This window comes from Arachis stenosperma, chromosome 5 (assembly GCF_014773155.1).
Source record: "Arachis stenosperma cultivar V10309 chromosome 5, arast.V10309.gnm1.PFL2, whole genome shotgun sequence".
Classification (NCBI taxonomy): domain Eukaryota; kingdom Viridiplantae; phylum Streptophyta; class Magnoliopsida; order Fabales; family Fabaceae; genus Arachis; species Arachis stenosperma.
The window spans coordinates 140,312,952-140,322,684 of record NC_080381.1 but is presented as its reverse complement, the minus strand read 5'-3'; the positions used below and the strand labels follow the sequence as shown (position 1 = coordinate 140,322,684).

The window sequence follows — 9,733 nt, the reverse complement described above, 5'->3', positions numbered from 1 at the left end:
AGGAATTGTTTGTGAACTGTGAAGCGCACTACTCTCGAAAAGTGCCAGGTCACTCCCAGCAAAAAATATTTTGATTGAAAAATAAGAAAGGAACTAACTTGATGTATTTTTAACAAACTCAGAGACATAAGTAGTGTAATTAAAAATCAGAAATTAAATCAGTGCATTTCGTAAATTACAGAGAGTACTTCAAAGTTTAACTCGAAAAATCTTCATGTTTTGATAAAAAAAAAAATTTATTTTTCATTTATTCTTATTACCGCAAGCAAAGAAGGCGGCTTTGAAAAGAAAGAAGACGGAGATGGAGATGCGAAGCATGGAAGATACAGAGATAGCCACAGACATGACTCCATCCCTCGTCCCTCTCACTTTCTCTCTCCACCACTCTAACCTCCACACTCACTGCTCCTCTTGTTTCTCTCTCCTCCCTCCCTCTCCCATTCCCATCCCTCCCTTCCTCTACTGCTCTCCAACCTGCTCCGCCGCCCACCCTTTCCTCCTCCACCACTCCGCCGTCTCTCACTCCTCCGACCTCCGCGCCGCCCTCCTCCTCCTCTCCCACTACCGCCCCTCCGTCACTTCCTCTCGTGTCGCTGGCCTCCTCTCCAACCGCCACAAGCTCACGTGCCACCACAACTCCGACGAAGACGAGGTTTCCGAGAGAATCAGCAGTGGAGTCAGAGCCTTGGCCACTGCAATTACGGAGCTGCGAGGGGAGCTGGAGCCGGACGACGCCGTTTTGGAGGAGGCGGAGTGTGCATTGTGCGCGGTGCTAACGAACGCCGTGGAGGTGCAGGATAAGGAAGGGCGCGCACTGGGAATCGCGGTTTATGGTCCGGCGTTCTCTTGGATCAACCACAGCTGCTCCCCCAATGCCTGCTACCGCTTCATCCTCTCTCCTCCTCCTCCTTCTTCTTCTTCGCAGGAATCCAAGCTTCGAATAGCTCCATCTTCCTTTCGCGGTTCTCCTGATTCACAAGTACTTCCATCTACTATCTCTATAATAAGTTTCTTCAATTCTGTCTTTTTGCTTCTGTTCTTTGATGAGATAGGAATTGTGCTGTTTTTTGCAGATAGATAGTGGGGTTTGTACTATCAGTAATCATTTTCAGAAAGGTCTTCATAAATTTGTATTTTTATTTTTAAGTTTAAAAAAGAAATTCAAAAAATCTAGCTTTATATTTGTTACTAGTTGATTTTTGGTTTGCACTGTTTGGTGAATACTATGATAGTGAATTGGGGTTACTTTTCTGCATTAGAAGAAGAGGAGCAAAAGCAAGGCTATGGACCGAGATTGATTGTGAGGAGTATCAAGAGAATCAAAAAGGGACAAGAGATTACCATAGCATACACTGATCTCTTGCAATCTAAGGTATGCTTCATTTTTATTGATCCATGTATTGTATTGTATTGTATTGTTGAGTTCTAAGATCCTGATATGTATTCTCATTATGAAGTTGAAGAATCTAATGCATGTAACTATCAGATTGGTTGATGATGGTTTCGGCATTATGAAAAGTGTCTAAATTGTATTGATCAGTATATAGCTTTTGATTTTGCATGTTGCATTTGTAGGCAATGCGGCAATTGGATCTATGGTCCAAGTACAGGTTTATCTGCTGTTGCATGCGATGTAGTGTTGTGCCCTTCACATATGTTGATCATGCATTGCAAGTAAGTTGTCTTTGGAATTCACTTTCTACTGTATTTAGCTCAGTCAGGGTATCACCAAGATTAGTGATTTCTTTGCCTAGGATGTGGTCATCACAATCTGCAATTTTCCCAAAACATCTCAGGAAATTTCTGTTTCCGGTTGTGATTTTACTAGTTCAAGCTCCAGCTACAATCTTCTCAGAGACACAGCAGAAAGAAGACTGAATGATTCAGTTGATGATATTATATCTGAGTATCTCATGGCTGGTGATCCTGAGCCTTGCTGTGAGAAACTTGAGAAGATTCTTATGCAGGGTCTGTGCGACGAGTTGGACAATGTTGAAGAAACTCCACATTATAAGTTCATGTTGCATCCCCTGCATTACCTCTCTCTAAATGCATACACAACACTTGCTTCGGCATATAAAGTTCGTGCTAGTGATATCTTGTCTACAACTTCTACAATAGATCAAAACCAGTTAGAAGCTTTCAACATGAGCAGAACCAGTGCAGCATATTCCTTGTTACTAGCAACTACAGCACATCATCTCTTCAATTCCGAATCCTCACTGATTGCATCTCTTGCAAATTTTTGGACAGGTGCAGGCGAGTCTTTGTTGTATCTTGCCAGAAGTTCGGAATGGAGCAAGGTTTTCAAATCAAGTCTGGTTGCTTCTTCGGTTTCCAAGGTCAAATGTTCCAAGTGTTCATTAATGGATACATTTAGAGCCTATATGTGTAATGGTAGAATTAGGAATGATGATTTTGAGAATGCATCAAATGAGTTTCTTGATTGCATCTCACATGATTCAACACAGAAGGTTTGGAGTTTCCTTGTCAATGGTTGCCGTTTTTTGAGATCGATCAAGGATCCTATGGATTCGGGCTGGTTAGTCTCTACCAGCGATTCCAGAGCAACGGATCCCGGAGCTCTGGCTAAGAAAAAATCTGAAATATGTCACTCACACGAATCTGGAAATAGTATCCAGACCTGTGAAGAACAAACTTGCAATGAGAATGCAAGGGTACACATTTTTGAGCTGGGTGTACAATGCTTAGCATATGGAGGATTATTGGCTGCTATATGTTATGGTCACCATTCCCATTTGGCTTCATATGTTGAAGAGATTCTGGATGACGAAAACAATCTTATATTATAAATTTATAATGCTTCCATAAAGTATTGACTTGGAAATTAATTTTTCTAGTTGATACCTGTTCCTGATATTAGTTAAAAACTTCCAGTTCCAAATGAAAATATTTTACAAAACAATGCATCACATTTTTTTTTGTCAAGTAGTGGACAGTTACGCTTTGTGTGGATAGGCCCACAAGAGAAAAGCCCATAGGAGTGATAGTGGAGAGAGTGGAGACTGGAGACTGGGGAGTGGAGAGGGACCGATTGGTAACTTCCTTTGTTCCCACTATATATAGCGCACATGCAAAGCTGTAAATCCCTCAAACCCTAATCGGTTTCCGCTGCTAAAATCTAGATCATATTCTCCATTCTCTGGCTCTCTGCACATTTACGCCCAAAATTTTATCTGTTCAGGTGTTTTCTTATTTGTGATATTTCTGTGTGTTGAATTTTTGCTACTTTATTATGTTTTCATATTGTTGAAATTTTCAAAAGAAAAATGAAATCCGTACCTAAATTTTGACGCATACAATGTTTTCTGACCAGTTACATGAAGCTATGTTTGAATGATGAAAATCTTGTAGTTAGAACCCTAATTTATAGTTCATAGATTGCCCAATGATGCACAACATAGATTGTTGAGCGGCTACTCGTATTCCTTCATAATCTGATCTGCACTCTCTCTCTCTCTCTCTCTCTCTCTATGAATATACTATTTTTCTTTTTTTTTTTCCTTTTGGTCCCTCATCGCTCGCACTCTTTTCTCTCAAGTTTCTGAAAACCGAACCGGTCATATGAATCCATGTACGTATGCATGTATGTCAATGGCACTCTGATTGATGCAGAGACGGCTATGAATGGAATTCGGGTGTCCAAAGCCGCATATGATTCTCTATTAAGCTATGAGATCTGAGGGCTTTTTCTGACTATTATTATTGTTAGCTCACAAATTTTCTGTTGTTTTTGTTCGTGTATGTTAGTGCTGCCCAATGATGGAGAAATTAGACTATTGAGTAGCTACGTGGTTCTGTTTTCTAGCTGGACATGCACCATTGACTCTATCTCTCTCTCTTTCTCTCTCTCTCAATCCATCTCTGTGTATGTGTGGGTGTGTTTGTGTGTGTGTGTGACTGGATGAAGTACTCTTATATTTAGAAATAATAATATAATAATAATGATCAAGGCAATGGTGCAAGAAGGCTGTTAATGAAACCCGTTTAAGCTACACATGATTTCTGTATAGCTATGAGATCTGAGGGCTATGAATGTATTTTTTTTAGAAATGATAATTGGCATGTATACTTAGTAATCGGAAATTATAGGGTTCTGACATTTTAACAGGAAAATCTTTGAAGGAGATATCTAATTTCATGATCGATAGGTTCTACCCGGGAATATCAGCTTTGTTGGTGTTGGTATCTGGAGCTGTGTTATTCCTGCATTGTTCTTCGTAGCTGTCGGCTGGGCTAGTTAGGATATAAATAACCATTTTGTAATTTTACAGTTGACAAGTATATTATCCGAGCATGTTGATAAGATAATTTTATTCTAATTATGTTGCGCTGTTGTATTTATTTGATTTTTTGTTCTCGATATGACATCCTCTCTGATCCCAAATAAATTAGAGTTTTTCTTTAATTTCTCTTCTATTGATTTACAGTTTGAAAGAAAGAACAAGTTTTGCGATCCCGCTGTGCGTACACCGTCTATTGAACAACGCGTATACCAATTGATTCACAAACTAGAAGGCATGGTATTGAATGCAAAATTATAGGATTTTATGTATTATGTAAAACGAGGGAAAGGAAGAAACTCTTGGAATCTTGTAACACATTAACTGAATTAATTAACACAGTATCAACAAACCCTAACTAGTAACTAAAAATAATATTTAAAATAAAAATTGGTAAATGGTAACCGTTTAAACAATTTTTGAAACTAAATATCATTTTAAAAACTCAATATAATAAAAGGTCAAAAAGTGGTGAAAGCAGAAGCAGAGAGATGTTGGAAGCTAGGTGTCTGAAGAAAGCGGTGGTTCCGACCACCCTCATCGAGAATCCATCTCCCGGAAGCCTTCAATCTACTCGCCTCGCTCTCCATGTTCGTTCCCCTCTCTATCAATTCATTTTCTCTTAAAGTTTCTAACTTTCTTACTTTCTTCGTTTTTCCCTCTCAGGTCAGCCATGACTCTTCCCGTTCTTGTTTTCTCTACATAGCCTCTGGTCCTCACATCTATAATCTCCAGGTTCCTGCTTTTCACTTTTCATTTCAAATGCTGAGTTACGTGATTTCTGACTCTGTTTTACTTAACTCAAAAAAGCATATCTGATATGTAGATTGCTCTGGAAGAATCTTCAGTCAACAAAGGAAAAGAAAGCCTCTTGATTCCTCAACAAACTGAGGTATATTGTAAAATACCAGATGCTTAAATCATAATTTTTATTTATTGATTTAGCAAGTTTGCATAACATGGCATCTTGTAGATTATTGCCTCATCGATAATCAATCGCTGTCCTCATCGTTCCGAAATTCAGAGTATTGTTCTTGCCGACACTGAGAGTATGTGGTTAAACAGCAATACAGCATGATTCTTATTTTAAATCTAATACCCTGTTTAGCTACCTTATAATGCAATAGCATGCATGATTGAACTTGATGCATTTTTCAGGTAATGGCTACTTAATATTAGGAAGTGTGGATTCTTATGGTCATCTTATTGTATCCAAACTAGATACATCTGGTAGAGGTACTTATTTATTCTGACTTTCCTTGCACTTAGAATTAATTTTTATGTTCAAGTTTGCTTGGAGAAGAAAACATACTTGATTTTTGTCTAGAGGCAACTATGAACTTTTTGTCAAGTATATCATTTTTGTCTAGAGGCAACTAGTTAGATTTACATAATTTATTCCTTTTACAATGCTAAGATTCTAAGGAACACAAAAACCTGGTTATTGTATATACTGTCTTGCTGGATTCTGAGAGAAATAATGCTACTCAGAAAAGAAAAGAAAAAAAGTAAGCCGGAGTTTATCACTGACTTGAATAAGAGTTGCCTTTCTGTAGATGTTGACAGGCTTACGTATTCAGTGTTGCCTCCTGATAATGGTATTGGGGAAGGAAGTTGGTCAGGACTTTGCTTTAGCCCAAGTCAATGGTCTATGGTGAGCTATTTCCTTAATCAAATGTGTAGAGACCAAGACTAATATTTTACTTTCTTGTGATCTTAACCCTCTTGTTGATTATCGCTGCTGATGTTATTAAACTAGTGTGTAGAGTTAATATGCTTGCCCTCTTGGTTATGATCTGTGATATTTGTGCTGTTTTCCAGGCAGCTGTTGCACGTAGCTTTTGCAAAACGATTGATATTTATGACCAGGACATACATGTTCGTACGTTACGACCGTAAGGATTCTGTACAGTACTTCAACACTTTTATCTTAAATATTATGGAAATAGGAATAAGTATCTGCCCTTTATTGCTTCTCCATGATTCATTCTTATTTTTCCATCCATGCAATACCCTTTAGACTTGAATGTGACCTAACTTTGACAATTTACAATATTTCTTTGGCTATTTATTTTTGATGATCAGAAATTAAGAATTGTATGTTGTTCACTTTAATCTCAATTGTTGATTTCTCTCTTCTCTTGTCTTGGTTCACATTTCAGTTTAGTTCCTGTGCAGTGTGTTGTTTTTTTTCTTATTAGTCAAGGCAATCAAGTTTATGTATCTAGCTTACTTTAATTACATAAATTGGCTTATTTTCTTAATTTTTCTTTTTCGTTTCCTTGGACATAAGTGATATTAAGTGACCTGGTATTTACTTGTGGAAGCAAAGGAATAACTGATAAAATCTGCTAAATTTTGTATATGTTCACTTTTAGTTGCTAGAATTCCTTAGTTATTTTTCCATATTTCAGGCTTTGGCATCCTACCTCCTTAAACTTCATGCAGAATGTAGTTAATGGAAACCAGAGTCCTGTAATAGCTGTTACCGAAGGATGCCAGGTGAATTTTTTCAGTTCATAGTTTCTTTAATGCTTTATTGTCATTATGAATTCTTCCTTTCCTTATACCCTTTATTAGTATCTATTTCTGAGCAACATCATTTAATATAATTGCAGCTGACTTTATGGGACTTGAGAATGAAAGAAAATGGTGGTTGTTTACAACGAATTTGTGGTACCCCTGGTGACATCTTATATTCTGTCTGCAGTTCTTCCACTGGTAATGTTGCTGTGGGTGGAGCAGATCGTACTGTGACTGTTTATGATCCTCGCAGGTTAGTTGCCTTCTAGGCTTCTAGATAAAACAAGTATATGTGTTCAGCAATTGCCATTATAGAACACACTTTTTTTCTTTTGGTTTAATCCTTACCTTGTTGGATTAATCTTAGCCTGTAAATTACATTTGTATATATAGATGGTCGGCATTGTCTAGATGGGTGCACTGCTCTAAATTTGAGGTCAGTTTAAACTTTAAATATATTTCTCTGCCTTCATCTTTCTCAACTACTTCGATCCTGCTTTTGATGAATCTTTCATGAAGAAATTGTAATATCTTAGACATCTTTATGTATTTTACTGTTAGGGTATAAGTTTGCTGTGGAAACAGTTGTGAAAAATATTATGTAGTCGCTGTAATTATTGTTAAGTATTTATTACATTATTGCTATATGTTCAGGTTCTTGTGTATAATTGAAAACCCTATTTACCATGTACTTCTCTTTGTTCTAAATATGTGTTTAAAGTTGATTTCCTGTGTTATTCATTTTGGAAAATCTGAGTAGCTTTGCTTGGTTACTTTATATAACATTGATTATAATAAAGTATAATGTTATTATTACTGCAGATAACAGGACTTGCTTTCTCAACAATTGACCCTGATTACATTTATATTCAAGGGGTTGATTATGAGGTAACTCTTTTTCAGACAATTTTACAACCAACGAATAACACCATGTACAATGAGATAATGAGTCATGAGCATAATGTCGCTGCATGTGTTAAACTGATTTTCTGTGACTCACTATTCTGAGCATTCTTTGTAGTAAGATGTTTCACAGAATATTCCTGTAGATGCTCATAAGGCTAAACAATTTCAAACAGGTCTTGTGTGGAACTTGGAAAGAAACCAACAAATTGTTTTCATTTAGAGGTGACTCGAACTGGCTTGGCTTTAGTAAGGTACTGTAACTGAGTTTCTTACCAAATTTTCATTATGATTAGTTTGTTCTTACTTTTGTAGAAGTTGCGAATTTCATTCTTGCACTTTGCTTCTATCTAATTAATGTGTTTTACATTGCAGAGCTCCAAAGATGATGTTTTGGGTGGATGGTGTGATTCAGGTAGCATATTCATAGCTGATGTAGCAAGTGGAATTGATGAAATGATGTCTCTCTAGATTTCTTGGTAGCTTCAGTAGTTCAGTGTCTGTAACCAACCACAGTTATCTCTCAGCCCCAAAAAAAAGAAAAAAAAAACGAGAGTTCACATCACTAATTGTATTATTTTTGTGCAATGTTCCAATTTTGTCATTTTGATCATAAAGTTTCCATTATTTGAAAATCTCAATTATTGAAACTATTAATATGAAGGTTGATTCTGTGATTTGCATATATAAAGTCATTATTGTGATACTGATATGCCATTCAACATAATCATATAAATCATTCAAATAGCAAATGTACTTTTGCTACCCAACAATCTAAGCTTTCTTTTTAACTCCCTTGCATGCTTTTGTCCATTATTAAAAACTTTCAGCATCATGTCTGACCTTTATCATAATCATAGTATTGAAATGTTGTTTCTTTAATTACCTTGTTTGCTTCCTTTTGGATAAAAGAAGCTTATAGCATTTTTTGGTTTCAGTTCTAGAACTATAGTCCCCAAAATCAATTCTATCACCTCATAACTGATTTTGGATTTTCTTTATTTTGTAATATTTTCACCTTATTAGTTGAACATGGTCAAAAACCTCAGAAAAAATTTAAGTTAAATACGTTAGGCTTGTTTGAAATTAAGTGGGTAGTGATGAAATTTGATGTAATAAGAATTCGGAAGAGTAATGCTGCGGGATGAGAATACGTTGAGTTTTGTTAATTTAGGATGAAATAATGTTTAAAATGAGTCGTTGTTATAAAGGGGAGTTTTGTTTGTGTGTTGAAGGGGTTTTACTAAAAATAATTTCAATTATGCTTTCTGTGGTGTATGGAGTTCATACAAGAGAAGATAAATTTGCTGTGCGGGAGAAATTGAGTTATATTGTAGAGTTATGTCAGCTTTTATGGGAGACTTTAACGAGATTGTGCGGGAGAAATTGAGTTATATTGTAGAGTTCATACAGAGTTTTAGTAAGAATTGATAAAAGAAGATATGCAACTGGTGGCTTTTAGCTTAGCAATCTTGCAATTGGATTGACAGAGTTTTAGTAAGATTGGAGTGGTTGAAGATGTTTGAGTACAAAATCAGGAGTACACTATAAGAAGGAGTACAAAAAAGAGTTGATGAGTTTCTTTGTAATTTTTTTCTTTTTTAACTTTTCTATTTGCTTGTTAGTTATTGTGTTGAACTCTATTGTTAAAAAAAAAAATATTTGTCCCCAGTAATTGAATAGCTGATACAAGACTAAATCTAGTGTGCTTCAACCCTTGGTGTGACTTTTTCAAAGGGTGAGGGAGCTTTCTACCTTAGCCATTGAAACTCAAATCATGCTATTTTGTTGGGAAACTATGTAGGGATTGATTGTGATGCATAGAGGGACATGATCAAGAGAAAGGGGACCCTATCATTGAGACCCTCTATTGCTAAAGCAACTAACCAACTACCTCTTGGAAATCTTCCAAGTTTGATTTGATCAAATAACTAACCTTACCTATGAATGATATCCTCCCCCACCTCACTTTAATATTTGAGTGTCATGCTGTGATATCTCAC

General features: G+C 36.4%; 2 protein-coding genes across 3 annotated transcripts; both read left to right on the top strand.

Annotated features, from left to right (window-relative positions):
- Positions 1-300: 300 nt before the first annotated feature.
- Positions 301-4,429, top strand: LOC130982266 (protein SET DOMAIN GROUP 41). Its single transcript, XM_057906203.1, has 5 exons — positions 301-979; positions 1,074-1,116; positions 1,233-1,372; positions 1,576-1,674; positions 1,797-4,429. The coding sequence occupies exons 1-5, from the start codon at positions 302-304 to the stop codon at positions 2,811-2,813; spliced, it is 1,977 nt and encodes a 658-aa protein (XP_057762186.1). The 5' UTR covers position 301; the 3' UTR covers positions 2,814-4,429.
- On the top strand, positions 3,124-8,357 carry LOC130982267 (uncharacterized). 2 transcript variants are annotated; one of them, XM_057906204.1, is made up of 15 exons: positions 3,124-3,205; positions 4,452-4,539; positions 4,765-4,894; positions 4,971-5,039; positions 5,131-5,196; positions 5,278-5,353; positions 5,463-5,540; positions 5,861-5,958; positions 6,126-6,199; positions 6,719-6,806; positions 6,923-7,080; positions 7,221-7,263; positions 7,650-7,715; positions 7,907-7,984; positions 8,106-8,357. In XM_057906204.1, the coding sequence occupies exons 3-15, from the start codon at positions 4,796-4,798 to the stop codon at positions 8,199-8,201; spliced, it is 1,089 nt and encodes a 362-aa protein (XP_057762187.1). In that variant the 5' UTR covers positions 3,124-3,205; positions 4,452-4,539; positions 4,765-4,795; the 3' UTR covers positions 8,202-8,357. The 2 variants fall into 2 exon arrangements, with proteins under 2 accessions (XP_057762187.1, XP_057762189.1); XM_057906206.1 differs by having other exon boundaries at positions 4,452-4,544.
- The last annotated feature ends 1,376 nt before the right edge of the window (positions 8,358-9,733 follow it).

Coding starts and splice junctions, on each gene's coding strand:
- LOC130982266 (XM_057906203.1), top strand. CDS start 302: ATGGAGATGCGAAGCATGGAAGATACAGAGATAGCCACAGACATGACT. Junction 1,117..1,232: donor CAGTAATCATTTTCAGAAAG/GTCTTCATAAAT, acceptor ATACTATGATAG/TGAATTGGGGTTACTTTTCT. Junction 1,373..1,575: donor CTGATCTCTTGCAATCTAAG/GTATGCTTCATT, acceptor TTGCATTTGTAG/GCAATGCGGCAATTGGATCT.
- LOC130982267 (XM_057906204.1), top strand. CDS start 4,796: ATGTTGGAAGCTAGGTGTCTGAAGAAAGCGGTGGTTCCGACCACCCTC. Junction 5,541..5,860: donor ACTAGATACATCTGGTAGAG/GTACTTATTTAT, acceptor GCCTTTCTGTAG/ATGTTGACAGGCTTACGTAT. Junction 6,807..6,922: donor CTGTTACCGAAGGATGCCAG/GTGAATTTTTTC, acceptor ATATAATTGCAG/CTGACTTTATGGGACTTGAG.